Here is a 24,205-nt window from a genome sequence, read left to right as displayed (position 1 = left end):
CAGTTTTGTCAGTTGAAAATCCATGTAGGTTTTATCTGTGATGTGGTGTAATAAACATTTCATAAATGTATTTTACTGTATTTCGGGTACGTTATTTGTTGGTGAACGCATTTCGAAGTGCCTGCCAATCCTTAATAACTGAGCCCAGAGAATATTTTGAATGGAGTAAATTATTTCAGAACTGAACTACACACCCAGGTTCGCTTAGATAACTGAAGTTTAGTAATTGAAATCTACCCAAAAAAGCTAGTTATGTAACAACCCCATAGCTGAATTAAATGAGTGGAGCAACAAATATTTCTGTACGTGCACCACACTGACATTTGTTCAAAATTTGAGCTGCAGCTAATCACTTGTATAATTCTGTTCAGTGTATTACAAGTCCCGAATGTTTTTCAATAATCCAACTACGATGTGATTCTTACTCGAATAATTAACTTCAATTTTATTTTGCTTTTAAGGAATGACATAATCCTCATCACACCTGATTGCAGTACAAGAGTTGTCTAGTACAGTAATTATGGTAGGATTTTTTCTTACCCTCTTCAGTGCGCTCTCTGGATAGAACTTGCATGGCCTCAAGAATATGTATAGGAACTCCTCATCGTCTTTGGGAACGTTGAGATCATCCTCCTCTGCAACAGAAAATATCCATATTTATTATGTACAGCAGTTTTTATTTAAAATACAACTTCAGCAAGATAAGTTAAAAAGAAAATATTTCTCCATTGATGTATAATGACGATACTAAATTTATCTTTCGTGTTAACAACTTAAGGGGGCGAACTTTTGATCAGTTGCCAAAAATCAAAATAATGTGCCTAAGTTGTCATTAGACACCCAGAGCCACCGAACAAATTATGATCTGTCTCTTATTAACGCGGCAGCCTTAACTCACTGCTGACTATCTTTTCATCATTGTCTTTATGGAAATAAGAGGCGGCCCTGCTTTCTGCTAAGATTCGGGTCGAACAGGAACGCCGGATTGAGGGGAAAATGTGAAATTTAACTAAGCATCTCTGGGAGATGGGTTCCGTGCGAAGTGGAGATTAGACTCCCGTCATAAATATTTGTTGTCTAATACGAGATCGTTTTTTTTCCGACAGGCTAGATGCATCTTAAAATTGAGGTAGGATATGTATTGAAACTTGTGTCCCTCATTATCCTTTCACAAACCATGTATTCACTCATCCTAATTTTAGATCTCTATATTCCTATGAAGAAGCTAGCTAGCCAACCAGCCTCGAACATGATAGTTTTAATATAACTGTTTCACTTAAAGGCAGTTACAGAGGACACATCGGTTATCTAGATCGGAACTGGCTCATTGACTCCAGTATTTCACCGTTAAAACTTGCAGGCGTTACTGATATGTATTTACCTACACATTGGATTAATTATTTTCCACATATACAGTGCATACCTGATCAGCTATTCATATGAGCTGTTGATAATTCTACTAGTTAACCCTGTATTCTTTGCGTTTTGCCAGTAGTACTATGAAGTTGATAAAGTAAACACAATGGAAAAACACTGTAAGGCAATTTATATCTCCAAATATCTTGATAGCCAGATATAACCAGGAAAAGACTTCATTGTAAATATATGCGACCTCAGCCGAAGAGAGTCCATCATTATGGAGTTCCTATCAGCTGAGCATTAATACATACGGAGAACACGAAGGAAATACAACTTCTATAATGCCATTGTAGATTTCCGTGTTCGTTCAATGATTAAAAAATTGTTCCGAAAAGCACTCCAAGGCTGAAAAATATGTATTCTGATACGTACGAACATGCAATAAAACGTTTACTCCAAGGCGAAAACTCACAAAATTTTACTACCAAGTAACTACAATTCGTGATTGAAGACAAAGTAAAGGTCTCACATTCTAACAACTTTCAACGAACTAGCGCAAGCCCTCTAAGTCATCTGAGTCTTCAGTCCGAAGACTGATCTGAGTTAACTCTTCAGCTGGAGTATCCTGTGCAAGTCTCTAACTCTGTTTTAAATACTGTGAAGTACATACACCTGAAGGTACATGCTGTTAACCGCCTATCGCTGCAACCGCCTATCGCTGCAACCGCCTATCGCTGTAATCGTCTATTGCTCTTCCATCTTAGTTTCTCTACTTAAGCTACGAAATTACACTTTGATGACTCAGGATTTGTCTAGCTTCATTTGTTGCTGCCTTGGTAATACTCATAAATGGTCTACAGCAACGTATTTCAAAATATTATTTTCTTCTTATGTGTACCATTTATCTCCCATATTTCACCTCTGTGTAAGTACACACGAGACAAGTAACCTGATAAAGGACTTCCTTACTCATAAATTCGTGTATAAGATTTAAAGATGCTTCGCTTTTCGGTCAGTTTCTGTTGCTTTTGTCTTTTAGCCTCCTTTATTTCTGACGTTCTCAGTAGAGTGAGTCAAATCAAAACTTTAAATATTTTTAAAAATATTATTTATTGTGAAGAAGTGGTACAAAGCTGTATCACTTTTCAACACAATTTCCCCCCCCCCCCCCCCCCCCCCACACACACACACACAACGGAAGTCCTCGAGCGCTTACAAAGTGCATAAATTCCTTTAGAAAAAAAATTCTTTTGATAGTCCGCGCAACCACGCAACCACTCACGCTCTGCGTGCCGTACCTCTTCAACAAAGCGGAACTACTTTCCTTCCATTGTGTCTTTGAGTGGTGCAAACATAGGGAAATCACTTGGGGGCAAGGTCAGGTGAGTATGGTGGATGAGGAAAACACTCAAAATGCAGGTCTGTGATTGGCCTTGCATTGTCATGTTGAGAAAGGACACCTGCTGACAGCAATCCACGCCGCTTTGATTTGATCGTAGAACGCAGATGATTTTTTTTAGGAAATCTGTGTATGATGCACTGTTGACAATGGTCCCTATATGCATACAGGGTTATAAATACAAAATCAAAAAGGGGTAATGCAGGAGTAGGTTTAATAATGAATAGGAAAATAGAAATGCGGGTAAGCTACTACAAACGGCATAGTGAACGCATTATTGTGGCCAAGATAGATACGAAGCCCACACCTACTACAGTAGTACAAGTTTATATGCCAACTAGCTCTGCAGATGACGAAGAAATTGAAGAAATCTATTATCAAATAAAAGAAATTATTCAGATAGTGAAGGGTGACGAAATTTAATAGTCATGGGTAACTGGAATTCGGTTGTAGGAAAAGGGAGAGAAGGAAACGTAGTAGATGAATATGGATTGGGGCTAAGAAATGAAAGAGGAAGCCGCCTGTTAGAATTTTGCACAGAGCACAACTTATTCATAGGTAACACTTGGTTCAAGAATCATAAAAGAAGGCTGTATACATGGAAGGAGCCTGGTGATACTGACAGGTTTCAGATAGATTATATAATGGTAGGACAGAGATTTAGGAACCAGGTTTTAAATTGTAAGAAATTTCCAGGGGCGGATGTGGACTCTGACCACAATCTATTTGTTATGAACTGTAGATTAAAACTGAAAAGACTGCAAAAAGTGGGAATCTAAGGAGATGGGACCTGGATAAACTGACTAAACCAGAGGTTGTACAGATTTTCAGGGAGAGCATAAGGGAGCAATTGGCAGGAATGGGGGAAAGAAACACAGTAGAAGAAGAATGGGTAGCTTTGAGGGATGAAGGAGTGAAGGCAGCAGAGGATAAAGTAGGTAAAAAGACGAGGGCTAGTAGAAATCCTTGGGTAATAGAAGAAATATTGAATTTAATTGATGAAATGAGAAAATATAAAAATGCAGTAAATGAAGCAGACAAAAAGGAATACAAACGTCTCAAAAATGAGATCGACCGGAAGTGCAAAATGGCTAAGCAGGGATGGGTAGAGGACAAATGTAAGGATGCTGAGGCTTATCTTACCAGGGGTGAGATAGATACTGCCTACAGGAAAATTAAAGAGACCTTTCGAGTAAAGAGAGCCACTTGTATGAATATCAAAAGCTCAGATGGAAACCCAGTTCTAAGCAAAGAAGGGAAAGCAGAAAGGTGGAAGGAGTATATAGAGGGTCTATACAAGTGCGATGTACTTTAGGACAATATTATGGAAATGGAAGAGGATGTAGAGTAAGATGAAATGGGAGATACGATAATGCGTGTAGAGTTTGACAGAGCACTGAAAGACCTGAGTCGAAACAAGGCCCTTGGAGTAGATAACATTCCATTTGAACTAGTGACAGCCTTGGGAGCGCCAGTCCTGACAAAACCCTACCATCTGGTGAGCAAGATGTATGTGACAGGCGAAATACCATCAGACTTCCAGAAGAATATAATAATTCCAATCCCAAAGAAAGCAGGTGTTGACAGCTGTGAAAATTACCGAACTATCAGTTTCATAAGTCACAGCGGCAAAATTCTAACACGAATTCTTTACAGACGAATGGAAAAACTAGTAGAAGCCGACCTCGGGGAAGATCAGTTTGGATTCCGTTGGAACACGTGAGGTAATACTGACCCTGCGACTTATCTTAGAAGGTAGATTAAGGAAGGGCAAACCTATGTTTCTAGCACTTGTAGACTTAGAGAACGCTTTTGACAATGTTGACTGGAATACTCTCTTTCAAATTCTGAAGGTGGCAGGGGTAGAATATAGGGAGCGAAAGGCTATTTACAATTTGTACAGAAACCAGATCGCAGTTATAAGAGTCGAGGGACATGAAAGGGAAGCAGTGGTTGGGAAGGGGGTGAGACAGGGTTGTGGTATATCCCCGATGTTGTTCAATCTGTATATTGAGCAAGCAGTGAAGGAAACAAAAGAAAAATTTGGAGTAGGTATTAAAATCCATGGAGAAGAAATAAAAACGTTGAGGTTCGCCGATGACATCGTAATTCTGTCAGAGACAGCAAAGGACTTAGAAGAGCAGTTGAACGGAATGGATAGTGTCTTGAAAGGAGGATATAAGATGAAAATCAACAAAAGCAAAACGAGGATAATGGAATGTAGTCGAATTACGTCAGGCGATGCTGAGGGAATTAGGTTAGGAAATGAGACAAAGTAGTAAAGGAGTTTTGCTATATGGGGAGCAAAATAACTGATGATGGTCGAAGTAGAGAGGATATAAAATGTAGACTAACAATGGCAAGGAAAGCGTTTCTGAAGAAGAGAAATATGTTAACATCGAGTATCGATTTAAGTGTCAGGGAGTCGTTTCTGAAAGTATTTGTATGGAGTGTAGCCATGTATGGAAGTGAAACATGGACGATAAATAGTTTGGACAAGAAGAGAATAGAAGTTTTCGAAATGTGGTGCTACAGAAGAATGCTGAAGATTAGATGGGTAGATCACATAACTAATGAGGAGGTCTTGAATCGGATTGGGGAGAAGAAGTTTGTGGCACAACTTGACTAGATGAAGGGATCGGCTGGTAGGACATGTTCTGAGGCATCAGGGGATCACCAATTTAGTATTGGAGGGCAGCGTAGAGGGTAAAAATCGTAGAGGGAGAGCAAGATATGACTACACTAGGCAGATTCAGAAGGATGTTCGTTGCACTGGGTTCTGGGAGATGAAGAAGCTTGCACAGGATAGAGTAGCATGGAGAGCTGCATCAAACCAGTCTCAGGACTGAAGACCACAACAGCAACATGCATGTAATGCTTCAAAATGACACCTTTTTCGTCCGAAAAGAGAGTCGGCATAACTTTCCCTGCTGATGGTTCTGCTCGAAACTTCTATGGTTTTGGTGATGAGTAATGACGCTCGCTCTCTTTATTTCCGGTTGATGGAAGTGAGCCCACGTTTCGTCCCAGTAACGATTCTTGGAAGGAAGCCATCACTTTCTCTTTCAAAGCGCTGAAGTAGTTCTTGACAAGTATCAAGACGTCCGTCTCATTTCGGGGGTCAGCTGCCTTGGCACCCATCTTGCAAACACTTTGTGAAACTGGAGCACATCAGGCACAATGTGGTGTGCTGACCCATGACTAATCTGCAAACATGCCGCAATGTCATTCAGTGTCACTCGGCGGTTTTCCTTCACTATGGCTTCAACTGCTGCAATGTTATCTGGAGTCACAACTCGTTGTGCCTGACCTGGACGAGGAGCATCTTCCACTGAAGTCACACTATTTGAGAACTTCCTACTCCATTCTTAGACTTACTGCTGTGACAAACATGCACCACCGTACTGAACGTTCATTCGTCGATGAATTTCAATAGGTTTCACACCTTCACTACGCAAAATTTGAACAACAGAACGCCGATTTTCCCTGGTCCAAGTCGCAAGTGGGGCATCCTCCTTTATACTGATACTGCGACGGTATGTGTGCATCTACACTGTGCTGCCACCTAAAGGCTATTCTGTACGCTGTTTGTATCACGCTTACCAACTTACAGTATAACGGCCCGAAATTTCGATTTTTTTATTACAAATTTAACGTTTTTATTTGATTCACCCTCGTACATAGTGGAAAAAATCATCTGTTACTTTTAGTGCCTCATATCCAAACAAATTCCTTCTGAATCAGCTTATTTAATTCAACTACACTCCATTTTACTGAGGTAACAAAATCATGGGAGACCTCTAATATCGTTTTAGACCTCGTTTTGCTCAGCACAATACAACCACTTTACGTGGCATGGACTCAAGAAGTCGTTCGAAGTGACCTGCAGACATATTGAGCCATGCCACCCCTACAGGCATCTACAGCTGAGACAATGCAGCCACTGCAGAATTTCCGGCACGAACTGACCTCTTGATTATGTCCCATAACTGATCGATGTGATTCACGTCGGGCGACCTGGGTAGCCAAATCATTCGCTTGAATTGTCCTGGATGTTCTTCAATCAATCGTAAACAATTGTGGCCCGATGACATGGCGCATTGTAGTCCATAAAAATGCCATCGTTGTTTGCGAACATGGCTGCAAATGGTCTCCAAGTGGTCTCCAAGTGGCCGAACATAACCACTTCCAGTCAATGTTCGGTTACAGCAGGTTATGTATTGTTAGCATCGGTCGACTGCTGCCATAAGCTATTAACGACACATTTCACCGTACTGTCGTAACGGATGTGTTCGTCGTACGTCACAAATTCATTTCTACGATTATTTCGTTCAGTGTTGCTTGTCTGTTAGCACTGACAACTCTATGTAAACGCCGCTGCTCTCGATCGTTAAATGAAAGCAGCCACTGAGTTGTCCTATTAAGAGGTAATCCCTGATAGTTGGTATTCGCGGCACTTTCTTGATATTCTGTGATTGGATTTAAGAGTTCCTAGATAACAGAAAGCAGCATGTCAAAGGACAGAATTCTTCCGAAGTAGAAGTTGCTATTCACAATATATGACCTTGTGGATAACATTAGAAGTTCACCAAGGCTTTTTGCGGATGATGCTGTAGTATATCGAGAGGTTGTATCAATGTAAAATTGTACTGAAATGTAGGAGGATCTGAAACGAACTGACGAATGAATCAGGAAAGAGCTATTGAATCTCAATGTAGACAAGTGTAATGTGCTGCGAATACATAGAAAGAAAGATCCTTTATCATTTAGCTACAATATAGCAGGTCAGCAACTGGAAGCAGTTAATTCCATAAATTATCTGGGAGCAGGCAATAGGAGTGATTTAAAATGGATTGAGCATATAAAATAAATCGTCTGTAAAACAGATACCAGACAGATCCATCGGAAGAATCCTAAGGAAATGCAGTCCGAAAACAAAGGAAGTAGGTTACAGTACACTTGTTCGCCCACTGCTTGAATTGTGCTCACCATTGTGGGATCCGTACCAGACTGGGTTGATAGAAGAGAGAGAGAGAGTAGATCCAACGGTGAGCAGCGCGCTTCGTTACAGGATCATTTAGCAATCGCGAAAGCGTTACGGAGATGATAGATAAACTCCAGTGGAAGACTCTGCAAGAGAGACGCTCAGTAGCTCGGTACGGGCTTTCGTTGAAGTTTCGAGAACATACCTTCACCGAGGAGTCAAGCAATATATTGCTCCCGCCTACGTACATCTCGCGAAGAGACCATGAGGATAAAATCTGAGAGATTAGAGCCCACACAGAGGCATACCGACAATCCTTTCCATGAACAATACGAGACTGGAATAGAAGGGAGAACCGATAGAGGTACTCAGGGTACCATCCGCCACGCACAGTCAGGTGGCTTGCGGAATATGGATGCAGATATTGTAACCTCAGAATATCGAATTTCATAACAATTTCCGAAATGAAATGTCCCATGTGTGATCGCCAACTACTATTCCGAGTTCAGAACATGTTAATTCCCATCGTGCGACCATAATAATGTTGGAAACATTTTCACATGAATCACCCGAGTACAAATGACACCGCAAATGCACTGCACTTTTACACGTTGTTTACGAGATTCTACCGTCGTATGTACATGCGCTTATCTGTATCCCACGACTTTTGTCACCTCAGTATAGCTTTGTTTCACTTTTGTTAATGTTTATGTCATAACCTCTTTGCAAGACAGTATCTGTTCCGTACAAATTATGACGATTATGACGTTGATTTGGCTTTAGGGGACTAATCTTGGTTATCAATTCCTCACTTCACTGAGAGGTTCACGTAAAACAACGTGAAGTGAGGATAGTAGAATTGGAAGCTCCAGGATCTGTGACCTTGACCGCCTGGTCGAAACTTTGCGTGACAGAAGCTTAAATGAGACGGTCAGAAGTGAGATAAAGTCCGGGTAGTTAAAATCTGGAGCCTGTCAGTGAAGGATACTCCAAAAACTATCAGTCAGTGTTACTAAAATGGAGCGACAAAAAGTGAACTGTACGTACTATGCAGTTATATTAAACTGTCAGATAAATAAAATAAACACACATAGAAATTTTGTATTTCGTGAAAGGGCCAAGGGAGAAGGAAATTGGAGCATGCACTCTGCATCGAGAGACCATAAAATCCGCGTCTCCCTATGTCTTTGTTAGTTGCTATCCCTTCGTCTGCAAGTATTTGCGGTAGAGTGGTAGATAGGTTGATGGCTCATCTCAGAGCCGCCAGCAGATCACACACTGTGAGAATATGGCCAATCGTGAGGAGGTCCTCTTGACGTAAAAACGAACTCGTGGATTAGTCTCGATTGGCCGATACGTAGTCAATACAATAGGACGACATCTTTCCGAGGGACTTGTTGCGAAGTATGCCTTCTTGACTGATCTCAGCTTGTTGAGAGTTCTCTTAGCCTGCGATCCCATAGCGCAGGTTTTCGAAATTTGATGCAGTTAGTCGTACATCTGTGCCCAATACTCCGAGTTAACGTTTGATTTCTGTGATGGCTTGTTTAGCTAATTTGTTAGAGTGTTCGTTTCACAGAATACCTGCGTGGCTCTGTGTCCAGATGGAAATTATATGTCCGGAGCTGTGAAGGTCTAGTGGTAGGTCTTTGATTTTACCAAAATGTTTCTGAGGTACACTGAAGTAAGCCTTGTAAGCTGCTCGTAAAGTCGCTAGAAACCAGAAAGTTCTTTAAGGAGAGGTGTTTGAATGTACTGCAAAGCTCGTGATATGGCAACCAACTCTGCAGTTTTGTGTGCCAGGGACGAAGTTTGGAACTTTAATTAAAATTGATTTTATGCATTATTAATAATGATTACTTTACTTTTTTCATATGGGAGAGAATTAGATTCGTTGCACGAAATACGTGGTTTGTTATCACGAAACATGCTTGCTATCTACAGCGACATGTAAGTTCGGGTCCGACAGAGGGCCGGCCGGAGTGGCCGTGCGGTTCTAGGCGCTACAATGTGGAGCCGAGCGTCCGCCACGGTCGCAGGTTCGAATCCTGCCTCGGGCATGGATGTGTGTGATGTCCTTAGGTTAGTTAGATTTAAGTAGTTCGAAATCCTACGCGACTGATGACCTCAGAAGTTAAGTGGCATAGTGCTCAGAGACAGCCGACAGAGGTTTATTAAGCTGAAAATAACTTGGAAACATTGTTCGTTAATGACCTTCACGTTATTTATAACTGTGAAAGAGTCTGACAACGTTAGAATGATAAAATACACTTAAAATAATAGTAATTTTGAGAAGTTTTATGAGAGACGAAATTATAAAGACTTTTTTTGTACTTCTGTTCCTGTGGTGTTAACGTTTACGTCAAATGTAATTGTAATTTTCCTACAAGCGGAGAATAAACTGAGGAATACATATACCAATTTGTGGTCTTTTCCTTAACCTCTCAGGGCTGATAAAGTCCCTAAGCTACTAAGTCGACGAAATCTACCCCCCCCCCCCCCCCCCGCCTCCCCCGCCATCCCACCCTGCCTTACGGATAAAAACATTAACAAAACTTTACACAGAAATAGCATTCATTACGTTTGTCGTTGTATGGTAGCGAATGTCGGATCCTAAAATCTAATCAATAATGATGAATCTAATCATCAGAGATGAAGTTTCTCTCCTTTGCAGCGGGATATTCATTGTTGGCCCATAAAAGAAATACCGGTATTTGAGAAGAACTAAAAGTTGAACCTATTACATATATAACTGAAAAACTCCGATTGAACTGGAAAGGCCACGTCGAGCATATGTCTAATGATGGAATAATTTAAGTGGCAGTAGAATTTAGCCCAGCTGGCTAAAAGAACGTTGACCATCCCTTAAGGAGACGTAATAGGCCAAATCCTTGAGAACTGAAACACTCCCGATTACTATGAAGTCAATTGCTGTTAACCGTAACAGCAGCCTAACTTTCATTTTGGAGTGAGCTTGACCTAACAGATAAATGCTAATCGGATTTAGCTGCTTTGGAAGTCGTCCCGATTCAGGATGCGCCTGCTCCACAATGTTGACAATAACAAATCCCAAGACGTTTCGCACTGTTTGACTTATACATTCTGTTTAGACATAATATAAGGCAGACACTACTTTCGTCTCACTCTTCTAATTACGGTTAATCTCATCACAGAACAGAACCTTTAGTATTACGGCACATGCTGCAACAAGGATCACCACGTGGAATCCTCACTGTAATCCAAGATGCGACCGGCGAGGTTGAAGCGAACCGAAAATGCGGCACACTGCAAACCATTATAAAACACTTTGCAGAAGTATCACACGTAACGAGTCGGTGATCTTTTGCTGAAGGTCAACCCACGGCGGTGCGGACTCGCTCAGCCGGTACAGCGCCCTGCTCATGGCTCCGCCCGCACTCTATAGACTCCAAACGCGAACTCACTGATACTCCACTCACTTAGCGCTAGCGGCATCTGACAATCGATTTTGCTTGCCATTGACCTGTGTGAAGCAAAAATGTCCATATCTTTGGGTAAAGGATCGCAGACCCCCTTACAAGACGGTGATGAAGATTTATTTTTTATTTATTTAATTGTGCCAGAAGCATCGCACATAAAATCAAAATGGTTCAAATGGCTCTGAGCACTATGGGACTCAACTGCTGTGGTCATTAGTCGCCTAGAACTTAGAACTACTTAAACCTAACTAACCTAACGACATTACACACATCCAAGCCCGAGGCAGGATTCGAACCTGCGACCGTAGCAGTCGCACGATTCCGGACTGCGCGCCTAGAACCGCGAGACCACCGCGGCCGGCACATAAAATCAGAGTAATTAACACATACATATCAAGCATATAACAAATTCAAAACGAGTATAAAAGTATACAGATACACTCCCGGAAATGGAAAAAGAACACATTGACACCGGTGTGTCAGACCCACCATACTTGCTCCGGACACTGCGAGAGGGCTGTACAAGCAATGATCACACGCACGGCACAGCGGACACACCAGGAACCGCGGTGTTGGCCGTCGAATGGCGCTAGCTGCGCAGCATTTGTGCACCGCCGCCGTCAGTGTCAGCCAGTTTGCCGTGGCATACGGAGCTCCATCGCAGTCTTTAACACTGGTAGCATGCCGCGACAGCGTGGACGTGAACCGTATGTGCAGTTGACGGACTTTGAGCGAGGGCGTATAGTGGGCATGCGGGAGGCCGGGTGGACGTACCGCCGAATTGCTCAACACGTGGGGCGTGAGGTCTCCACAGTACATCGATGTTGTCGCCAGTGATTCGCGGAAGGTGCACGTGCCCGTCGACCTGGGACTGGACCGCAGCGCCGCACGGATGCACGCCAAGACCGTAGGAGCATACGCAGTGCCGTAGGGGACCGCACCGCCACTTCCCAGCAAATCAGGGACACTGTTGCTCCTGGGGTATCGGCGACGACCATTCGCAACCGTCTCCATGAAGCTGGGCTACGGTCCCACACACCGTTAGGCCGTCTTCCGCTCACGCCCCAACATCGTGCAGCCCGCCTCCAGTGGTGTCGCGACAGGCGTGAATGGAGGGACGAATGGAGACGAGTCGTCTTCAGCGATGAGAGTCGCTTCTGCCTTGGTGCCAATGATGGTCGTATGCGTGTTTGGCGCCGTGCAGGTGAGCGCCACAATCAGGACTGCATACGACCGAGGCACACAGGGCCAACACCCGGCGTCATGGTGTGGGGAGCGATCTCTTACACTGGCCGTACACCTCTGGAGATCGTCGAGGGGACACTGAATAGTGCACGGTACATCCAAACCGTCATCGAACCCATCGTTCTACCATTCCTAGACCGGCAAGGGAACTTGCTGTTCCAACAGGACAATGCACGTCCGCATGTATCCCGTGCCACCGAACGTGCTCTAGAAGGTGTAAGTCAACTACCCTGGCCAGCAAGATCTCCGGATCTGTCCCCCATTGAGCATGTTTGGGACTGGATGAAGCGTCGTCTCACGCGGTCTGCACGTCCAGCACGAACGCTGGTCCAACTGAGGCACGAGGTGGAAATGGCATGGCAACCCGTTCCACAGGACTACATCCAGCATCTCTACGATCGTCTCCATGGGAGAATAGCAGCCTGCATTGCTGCGAAAGGTGGATATACACTGTACTAGTGCCGACATTGTGCATGCTCTGTTGCCTGTGTCTATGTGCCTGTGGTTCTGTCAGTGTGATCATGTGATGTATCTGACCCCAGGAATATGTCAATAAAGTTTCCCCTTCCTGGGACAATGAATTCACGGTGTTATTTTAATTTTCAGGAGTGTATATAAGCATAGTCAAGTAGTTTTTTATTTTATGAAGTCTTGGACCGGAACCTGGTCAAGTCCAGCGCTTCCGGGGTGGCATTCATCAAATCCTTTATGGTGCAGGTACTTGGGCACAGCACACACTCCGTGAGGTGGATGGTGGTTTGAGTGTGTCCACAGTCACACAGCGCCGGTTCATTTGAGAGGCCCCATTTGCGCATATTCTCTCTGCATCGTGCGACTCCAGAGCGCAGCCTATTGTGAGATTTCCATGTCGTCCATCCGAGTTCTTCGTTTGGGACTAACCATTCCCCAAGGTGCGCGTTTTCTTCTCGCCACATTGCCAGCCTCACTTGCTGCGGTGTCCCAACGATATTTTCTGCTGTGTGCAGGAAGCTTTTTTCTAGATTTTAGTCGGCGGCGGGCTGGCTAGTGTTTGTACAGCGGGTGGGCAGGTGAGGTCGGCGCCTTTGTCTTTTCCTTCCTGGCCGCTCCTTTTCTTCTAATATCTGGCGGGGCCGCGCCTGCCAGGAAGTACTATTTATCAGTCGGGGTTGGTCTCAGACAGTCTGTGATGATGCGGCAGGTTTCATTAAGCGGTATGTCCGTGGCTAGAATTGAACCACACTGGACACGCGTACTCCGCTGTTGAATAGCACAAAGCAAGAGCTGCGGTTCTCACTGTTCCACGCTGTGCCACCCCCGTCCCCCCCCCCCCCCCTCCCCATGTAGTGCTCGTCAGTCTGCGCAAAATGTTGTTTCTCGTGGCTACTGTGTGTTTAGTGTTCATGCAGTGCTTTTTATAGGCGAGTGCTCTATCCAAGGTGACGCCTAAGTATTTTGGTGTTTCGCAATGTTCCAGGGGCACTCCTTCCCAGTTAAGTTGTAATCTTCTTGCAGATTGTCTGTTCATTAGGTTTAAGGTGCAGGTTTGGGTTTTCCCTGGGTTGGGATTGAGATGGTTCCCCTTATAGTAGGTGGCAAGCTGTTGGAGGGCTTATGACAGATTCTGTTCAACAGTTTCAAAGCTGTCTGCTTGAGCGGTAATGGCGGAATCATCTGCACATGTGAAGCTTTCGGTGCCTTGGGGGAAGGGCTGGTCGTTAGTATATATATTAAAAAGTGTTGGGGGCCAGTACGCTTCCTGAGGGGGAGACCATTTTTCTGTATCCTCCACCGGCTTCTCTGTCCCTGAAAATCCACGAAGAACCTTCGATTCTGGAGTAGGTTTCCATTCAGTAAGGTTAGTCTATAGTCCCTACTCATTTGGTGATGACGATGAGCTTATCAATCAATTTTAAGTCCCTACCGTTTCCCTAGACCGTATTGGGTTTACTGAAAAAACGGTAAACTGATTTTTCTTTATCAGGCCGAGCAACTTACTCGATGTTACTGTGAGAAGAACGGGATTCACCGGTTTTATAAGCAGTGCTTGAAACAAGTTTATCTTAAGTTTCGTGACTGCCATTAGGAAATTACCGACCTTGGCTTTGGCGGAATGGGTAATTTGTATGCCGGGTAACAGCCTGCTCATCACTGGGCCATCGGCATTACCAAACAGAGGGCTCGGCTCGGCGGGCCAGCCGCTACGTGGCAAGGTTATGCCGCGTGAAGACCCTGACCGCGGGCCGGCGGCCGTGTGGAGGGTGGGGAGGGGGAGAGGAGGAGGGGGGGGGGCTGACAAAGGCCCTGAATCCGCTATCCGTGTGCAGCGTGCGTCTCGCTTTGCGCCAAGTGCGGCTGTGGACTCGGCAAGTGTCCGCTGTGGCCTGTGCACCTGATCCGCCCAGCCAGTGTGGAATCTGTGGTTCCCACAGCCTCTCAGACTGCAACCTGTTGAAAACTTGTCAGCTCAGTCAGTAAATGTTCGTCGACTGTCTTCATCTGTCCAGTTTGTAAACAGAAGTTCCCGACGACTCCCTCTGCAGTCCTCGTCGTCGTCGTCACTTGACTGTCATGCTAATAGGCCGTACATTCGTAAATAGTTGGCCGAATCATGTTTGGAGACGCCATAATGTTGTGAGGGATGGTAGAGACACGACCCTCCCCCCCCCATACCACCACCACCCCTCCCCCCCTACCCACTGGTTTGAAATCCAACTGACAAAAAACCCAACACCAAAAAAACAAAACAAAAAATTAATGCAGAGAAACGAAGTATCGGCAATACATCTACATTTATAGTCCGCAAGCCATTCAACGGTGTGTGGCAGAGGGCACTTTACGTGCCACTGTCATTACCTCCCTTTCCGGTTCCAGTCGCGTATTGTTCGCGGGAAGAACGACAGCCGGAAAGCCGCCTCGAATCTAATTTTACATTCGTGATCCCCTCGAGAGGTATAAGTAGGGGGAAGCAATATATTCGATACCTCATCCAGAAACGCACCCTCTCGAAACCTGGACAGCAAGCTACACAGCGATGCAGAGCGCCTCTCTTGCAGAGTCTGCCACTTGAGTTTGCTAAACATCTCCGTAACGCTATCACGCTTATCAAATAACCCTGTGACGAAACGCGCCGCTCTTCTTTGGATCTTCCCTATCTCCTCCGTCAACCCGACCTGGTACGGATCCCACACTGATGAGCAATACTCAAGTATAGGTCGAAGGAGTGTTTTGTAAGCCACCACCTTTGTTGGACTAGTTTTTCTAAGGACTCTCCCTATGAATCTCAACCTGGCACCCGCCTTACCAACAATTAATTTTATACCATTATTCCACTTCAAATCGTTCCGTACGCATGCTCCCAGATATTTTACAGAAGTAGCTGCTACCAGTGTTTGTTCCGCTATCATATAATAATACAATAAAGGATTGTTCTTTCTATGTATTCGCAATACGTTACATTTATGCAGGTAATACATTTAAGTGATTAACATAATAAGAGCACAGGTTAACGTAAGCGCGAAACAAGCCATTGCAAATGTTAAATGCTGGCACATTAATAGCCCCTAGAATCGCCAAAATATGAAATGCAAGCATGCAAACGTGCATGTATTGTGTTGTATAGGTGCCGAATGTCAGTTTATGGGATGCAGTTCAACGCCTGTTGCACTTGCTCGGGCAATACAGGGACAGTAAATGCTGTTTATAGATGAGGCTGGGGTTGTCGTCCGCTGTGTGCTCTATTGGAGACAGACCTGGTGGCCGAGCAGGTCAAGGTAACGTATCGACACTGTAGAACGTGTTGTGTTACGACAGCGGTATGCGGGCGAACGTTATCCTGCTGGACAACACCACCTGGAAAGGCAATTTAACAGGTCGAATCACCAGACTGACGTACAAATTTGCAGTGAGGCTGCGTGGGACAACCACGAGAGTGTTCCTGCTTGAACATGAAATCCCACCCCAGACCACAACTTCATGTGTAGGTCCTGTGAGTCCAGCACTCAGACAGGCTGGTTTAAAGCCTGCAACTGCCCTCCTCTTAAACAACACACTGACGTCTATGGCACCGATGCAGAACCAGCTCTAGGCAGAAAACACAACAGACCTCCACCGCGCCTTCCAGTGAGCTCTTGCTTGACACCATTCAAGTCGCAACTGGTGGTGGTTTGTGGTCAGTGGAATGCACGCTAACGGTACGTTCTGTCACAGTGGTGCCAACTGATGCTCAAATTGCTGCTGCAGATGCAGTAAGAAGCGCCAGAGCCACACGCCGAACACGATGATCTTCCCTATCGGTAGTGCCACATGGATGTCCCGTATCCGGTCTTCTTGAGAACGTACATTCTCATGACGATTGCTGTCAGCAATCACGTATAATGGCTACACTCCTGCAATTCTTTCTGCAGTATCGCAGAAGGATCATCCAGCTTCTCGTAACCCTATTCCACTACTTCATTGCAACTCAGTGAGGTACTGATGTCGATTAACATCACCAACTATGTCCAGTCTCTAAGGTAACTGACGCCCACGAGCTTTACAGTGTGTATTTAATGTAAACGTGATCTGCATCCTCATAGGGGCGCTTCTAACGTCACTCTTATCTGACTGGCGCGAAATGTGAATAGACATTCTTTCACATGCAGAAACACGCCTACGAACTTTCCTTTATCTCAGGAGTGCTGCTGCCTCTGGATCGCGGAGTCCCGGGTTCGATTCCAGGCCCGGCTGGGGATTTTCTCTGTCCGGGGACTGGATGTGTGTGTTATCCTCATCATCGTCCTTGACAGTGGGTAAAAAAACTGGACTGTGTAAAATTTGGGGCTTCGAACGGACGCTGATGACCGCGCAGTTGAGTGCCCCACAAACCAAACGTCATCATATCATCGCTGATGTCACAACTCCTCCTTGGTGTTGCGATTCTTTTTCTTTCGTCAGTGCATGTTGGAAAGCTGCTACGAAAGCAAAGCGAGCATCATTGCAAATTTAAACGCACCCAAAGCCTCACAAACAAACAAAAATCAAACAAAGCTGAAATTGACGTAGGGAGAGCCGTGCGAGAAACGTACAATGAATTGTGAAGTCAAAATTCTGCCTACCGATTTTACAGAGAATCCTAAGCCTTTTTTATCTTTCTTAAGCCAGTAAACGGATTGAAAGTCTCTTTTCACACATTCTCTGACTATAATGGCATTGAAATTGAGCGAGACAAAGGCTTAAAGACCACCTTGTTTTCTTTGTCGCAACAACGACAAAATGGCTGAGATCGGAATAAGTGACCATGGGGTCGAAAAGCAACTGAAATGGCTCAACAGAGGGAATGGTCCTGGACCTGACAGGACACCACTACGATTCTACACAGAGCATGCAAAAGAATTTACCCCTCTTCTAGCACTAATGTACCACATGTCTCTAGAGGTGTGAAGTCTTCATGACGATTGAAATAAAAAAAGCGCGGGTAGTTCCCGTTTTCAAAAAGAGTCGTTGAACAGACGCACAAAACTATAGGTGTCTATCTCTGACATTGGACACTTGTGGAATTTTGGTATATGTTTCATCCTCGAGTAAACCGACATTTCTGAGGACCAAAGATCTCCTCCGTAGGTATCAACAACTATTGTGTAAATCCCACCTCGCTCTGTTCGTGCACGAGACTCAGAAGGCGACAGAGACCGCCGCTGTGGTGGCTGCCGTGTTCCTCGAATTTCGGAAGGCATTCAATACATTTACACACTATCGGCTAATGAACAGAATACGAACGAACAGAGTATCAGGCCAACTGCATGATCGTACTGAAGGGTTTGTAGCAAACAGAACACAGCATGTCACACTCAATGAAGAGAAGTCTTCAAACTTCGGGCGTACTCCGAGGCAGTGTTGCAGATCCATTACATTTATATACTTTATACACAAATGACGTAGTAGATAACACTAGAATTTCCTTGAGGCTTTACACGGTCGTGATGTCGTATACCGAGAAGTTGCAAGCCTAGAAAATTGTAGAGAAATACAGAAAGACTTGCAGAGGATCGACATTTGTCGCAAGAAGAGATAATTAATCTCATTATAATCAAATGTAACGCACTGCGTATAAATAAGCATGAAGACCAATGATTCTATGACGACACAATTGCACAACAATTCTCAAAAGCAATAAAATCCACAAAATATGAAGGAGTATGCGTACGGAGTGATATGAAGTGGAACGGCCACATAAAATCAATCACGGGAACTGCACACGCCAGACTGACGTCGGAAGAATTACACTACTGGCCATTAAGGTCGGATTGTAGCCTATCGCGATGGCGGTTTATCGTATCGCGACATTGCTGCTCACGTTGGTCGAGCTCCAATGACTGTTAGCAGAATAAGGAATAGGTGGGTTCAGGAGGGTAATACGGAACGCCGAGCTGGATCCCAACGGCCTCTTATCACTAGCAGTCGTGATTACACGCATCTTATCCGCATGGCTGTAACGGATCATGCAGCCACGTCTCGATCCTTGAGTCTACAGATGGGGACGTTTGCAAGACAACAACCATCTGCACGAACAGTTCTACGACGCTTGCAGCAGCATGGACTATCAGCTCAGAGACCATGGCTGCGGTTACCCTTGTCGCAGGAGTGCCTGCGATGGTGTACTCAACGACGAACCTGGGTGCACGAATGGCATAACGCCATTTTTTCGGATGAATACAGGTTCTGTTTACAGCATCATGATGGTCGCATCCGTGTTGGGATACATCGTGGTGAACGCACATTGGAAGCGTGTATTGGTCATCGCCATACTGGCGTATCACCCGGCGTGATGGTATGGGGTGCCATTGGTTACACGTCTCGGTCATCTCTTGTTCGTATTGACGGCACTTTGAACAGTAGACCTTACATTTCAGATGTGTTACAACCCGTGGCTCTACCCTTCATTCGATCCCTGTGAAACACTACATTTCAGCAGAATAATGCACGACCGCATGTTGCAGGTCCTGTACGGGCCTTTCTGGATACAGAAAATGTTTGATTACTGCCCTGGCCAGCACCTTCTCCAGGTCTCTCACGAACTGAAAACATCTGGTCAATGGTGACCGAGCAACTGGCTCGTCACAATACGCCAGCCACTACACTTGATGAACTGTGGTATCGTGCTGAAGCTGTATGCGCAGCTGTACCTGTACACGCCATCCAAGCTTTGTCTGACTCACTGTCCAGGCGTATCAAGGCCATTATTACGGCCAGAGGTGGTTGGTCTGGGTACTGATTTCTCAGGATCTATGAACCCAAATTGCGTGAAAATGTAATCACATGTCAGTTATAGTATAATATATTTGTCTAATTAATACCCGTTTATCATATCCATTTCTTCTTGGTGTAGCAATTTTAATGGCCAGTAGTGTACTTAAACCTAACTAACCTAAGGACATCACACACATCCATGCCCGAGGCAGGATTCGAACCTGCGACCGTAGCAGTAGCGCGGTTCCGTACTGAAGCACCTAGAACAGCTCCGTCACAGCGGCCGGCCCGAAACTGGTAGCCATACAATAAATATCATCCTAAGGACGGCTGTAGGTGTTCCATTTTATTACGTAAGTGAACGACCTCAGTCCCTCAAACCTCCAAACAGAAGAATGGACATAGAAAAACTCTGCTTAGAGGATGGACTACTAACAAGAAACTTTCACGTTGCTACAGCACGGAACTTCGATAGACTTTGAGAGATTACGAAGCTCAAGGCTAACTACAGTGCGAGTGGAACAACCGCTTTTCGAAGACTAGGTATTTTTTTTAAAAAAATGATTTTTGTTTTGTCATATTTAATTACAGAGGAGCTTTTGACGCAGGTCAAAGTCACCTTGTCTCTTGTGGAAAATCACCAGACACCTCGTGTCGCTGGATGCAAGTAACGACAGAGACTGGTCGTGTCCGTGTCCGTGTGTGTGTGTGTGTGTGTGTGTGTGTGTGTGTCACACACACACACACACACACACACACACACAAACGGGGGGAGAGAGAGAGAGAGAGAGAGAGAGAGAGAGAGGAGGTACTTGCACTTTGCATCTAAGAACTATTAGTTGGCACTAATGAGAAGACCGGTGAATATTATAGGCGTTATTTCGAGCCGTTGCCTGAAACCAGACAATGAATTTTATAGCCTGCTTCGCAGAAGTCACGCCTCCAACATGACACCGCGATCTCCGCCATAGTTTTTCAGTAGTGGATACCATTATTAAACACGAGTACAAGTCCTCCGTAAAATTTTACAAGTATTTCAAAGCTTTGTTCTGTTAAAACCTAGGAAAGTAATCCGTATTTAAGGAAATGATTATTTTGTTAATTTTAGTTAATGGAAACCTTTTTGGCATATTAAATAGTGCAGATATTTTTTCGTGTCCTACAGCTCCCAATTAATTCATAAATGGCAATTTTTATCCTGTTGCTATTTTGTAAAAGTAGTTAATCAATGATCATCACTTACTGAAACGGCCAAGATCGCGAATAATAATTTGCAAAAATGATGAGCGGTTTCGGCCTTCATGATGTCCATCTTCAGATCTACGGCACCATATGGCTGAAGTCGGCTGCGCATGGAACAAATGTGTGATACCACGGTCATTTACCGCTCTTTGCAGTACAATGAGGAAACCAATGTCATGGGATAGCAATATGCAGATGTACAGATGGCAGAAGTATCGCGTATACAAGAAACAAAAGGGCAGAATTTTGGTGAAGCTGTGATTCGTACTCAGGTGATTTACGTGAAAAGGTTTCCGATGTGATTATGGCCCCACAATCGGAGTCAACAGACTTTGAACGCGGACGGTAGGTGAAGCAAAGCGCATGGGACATTCAATTTCGGAAATCGTTAGGGAATTCAATATTTCTTGATCCACAGTGTCAAGAGTGTGCTGAGAATACCAAACTTCAGGCATTACCTCTCACCAAGGACAACTCAGTGCCCGATGGCCTTCAAATGACAGAGCAACAGTGCATGCATAGTCAGTGCTAACAGACAAGCAACACTACGTAAATTAACCACAACGTGGGACCTTCTACGAACGTATCCGTTAGGACACTGGCGAAATTTGTCGTTAATTGGCTATGGCAGCAGACGACGGACCCGACAGCCTTTGTTAACAGCACGATATCGGCTGCAGCGCCTCTCCTGGGCTTGTGACCAAATCGCTTGAGCCCTAGAAGACTGGGCAACTGTGGCCTGGTCAGATGAGTCATGATTTCAGTAAGAGCTGGTTGTAGGGTTCGAGTGTGGCGCACACTCCACGAAGCCACGGACCCAGGTTGGTTCAAATGGCTCTGAGCACTACGGGACTTACTGCTAAGGTCATCAGTCCCCTAGAACTTAGAACTACTTAAACGTAACTAACCTAAGGACATCACACACACCCATGCCCGAGGCTGGATTCGAACCTGCGACTGTAGCGGTCTCGCGGTTCCAGATTGTAGCGCCTCGAACCGCCCGACCACTCCGGCCGGCGGACCGATGTGGTCAACAAGGCGCTTTGCAAGCTGGTGGTGCCTCCATAATGGAGTGGGCTGTGTTTACATGAAATGGACGGGTTTCTCAGGTCTAGCGAACCGGTCACTGAATGGATACGGTTATATTCGACTATTTGGAAACCATTTGCAGCCATTCGTGGACTTCAGGTTCCGAAACAACGATGGAATTTTTACGGATAACAATGCGCCATGTCACTTGGCGACAATTACTTGCGACTGGTTTGAAGAACATTCCGAACAATACAAGCGAGTGATTTGGTCACTCAGATCTCGAGACGTAATCGAGATGTTAGTCTGTGCACAAAATGCTGCACCGTCAACACGTTCGCAATAATAGACGGCTATAGAGACAGGATGGCTCAGTATTTCTGCAGGGGACTTCCAACCACTTGTTGAGTCTACGCCACGTCGAGTTGCTGCCCTATACTACACCGGGCGAAACAGGTCCGACACGACATTAGCAAGATCCCATGACTTGTCTCGGCGTAGATCGCTGTTTTATCTCCAACCTTGTTATCTAAAACTAACCCACGACTGTGTTCTTAAATACATCCTAAAATTTTACCATGGTCTTAAGTCAGGGAACGGCAACAGCGTTGCCGCAGTGGATACACCGGTTGCCGTCAGATCACCGACGTTAAGCGTTGTCGGGCGTGGCCAGCACTTGGATGGGTGACCATCCGGGCCATCATGCGCTGTTGCCATTTTTCGGGGTGCACTCAGCCTCGTAATGCCAATTGAGGAGCTACTCGACCGAATAGTAGCGGCTCCGGTCAAAGAAAGCCATCATAACGACCGGGAGAGCGGTGTGCTGACCACACGCCCCTCCTAAGTGCATCCTCCTCGGAGGTTGACACGGCGGTCGGATGGTCCCGATGGGCCACTTGTGCCCTCAAGACAGTGTGCTTTTATGTCAGGGACTAAAACTGAAATCATTACATTGTATTTTTATTAATTCCTGTAGATGGTGTGTAATTTCTTTCCGATAACATTACATTGAAACTTCCTAGCAGATTAAAACTGTGTGCCAGACCGAGACTCGAACTCGGGACCTTTGCCTTTCGCGGGCAAGTGCTCTACCATCTGAGCCACCAAAGCACGACTCACGCCCGGTACTCACAGCTTTACTTCTGCCAGTACCTCGTCACCTACATTCCAAACTTTACAGAAGCTCTCCTGCGAAGCATGCAGAACTAGTAGTAGTAGCTCAGATGGTAGAGCACTTGCCCGCGAAAGGCAAAGGTCCCGAGTTCGAGTCTGTCGGGCACACAGTTTTAATCTGCCAGGAAGTTTCATATCAGCGCACACTCCGCTGCAGAGTGAAAATCTCATTCTGGAAACATTACATTGCTTTAAACAAGACGCTCCATAAGCCTGTAGCACTGAGATCAACAATTTAACTGCATGTCAAGAATTCATCTGCCTGAATCACTTTAGTTGGATCTCAGTGTGGTTTCTAAATGCTATAAATAAGTAACGACAAAGATGTTGTTCGTCTTTTGGCACAAAGAAGCATTTTTATGATGTTGCGGTTAGAGAGGTATGGCTGTTTGAAGGCACGGAAGCAATCAGCTTCTCTGAAACCAAACGTCGTACAGCCATATTGCTTCAGAGTTATTTTTAAGAACTGTAGAATTTACATGTTACAGGACGAATATGAATGTCGTGAAGAGCTAAATGGCTAAAAAGCATTTAATCGTGCATACTTTTAGTCTAAAATGCCATAACACCCAGCTACCTTTACAAGATGCCTTTGTTTCCTCAAAACGTGTCTGAAGATACTACACCTTTTTCCTAAGCAGCTGTCGTCATTTGTGGTTAGTATACACAGAAAAAAAATTCTTAGAATTCTCAGAAGTAGATTACCTTATTTCCAAGGCGCACAACGGCAAATGCTAATGTCTGCAAGATCACCTACAACTTGTGTACCGGAAACGGTGGAATATCCCCTTACTACAACTGAAAAGTCCTTTTACTATGAAAATCTCACAAAGGCTAGTGCGTAACCTGTCCAACACACGTTATTGAGCACTTAATGTCAAAAGAAAGTGCAGAAAACACGTGAACGAACGTGAGTTCCTTCAGCCAAACACAGGACTAGGATCGTAATTCTGCCGACTACTTTACTAGGATGGAAATTTACAAAAAAGGTATGCAGTCAACGAGTCTGTTTTAGGAGAGAAAATGAAACAGTGAAGCAACGACTGTAAGAACAAGGATTAGGCGACGGCGCTTAGTGCAACTGCAGAGTAGCTTATCACACTACCCATT

The 24,205-nt window shown here is 44.8% G+C and overlaps 1 protein-coding gene and 1 pseudogene across 1 annotated transcript in view; one reads left to right on the top strand and one right to left on the bottom strand.

Annotated features, from left to right (window-relative positions):
* The window catches only part of LOC126335429 (alpha-tocopherol transfer protein-like), a 130,546-nt gene that overhangs the window by 45,926 nt on the left and 60,415 nt on the right, over positions 1–24,205 (bottom strand). Inside the window, exon 2 of the mRNA XM_049998708.1 lies at positions 541–635. Coding sequence (XP_049854665.1) covers positions 541–635 — 95 coding nt within the window. The remainder of the gene's footprint in view (positions 1–540; positions 636–24,205) is intronic.
* On the top strand, positions 22,521–22,638 carry LOC126337446 (5S ribosomal RNA; annotated as a pseudogene).

This window comes from Schistocerca gregaria, chromosome 2 (assembly GCF_023897955.1).
Source record: "Schistocerca gregaria isolate iqSchGreg1 chromosome 2, iqSchGreg1.2, whole genome shotgun sequence".
NCBI lineage: Eukaryota > Metazoa > Arthropoda > Insecta > Orthoptera > Acrididae > Schistocerca > Schistocerca gregaria.
Note: the sequence above shows the minus strand (reverse complement) of the source record. Positions and strands in the feature narration are given on the sequence as shown.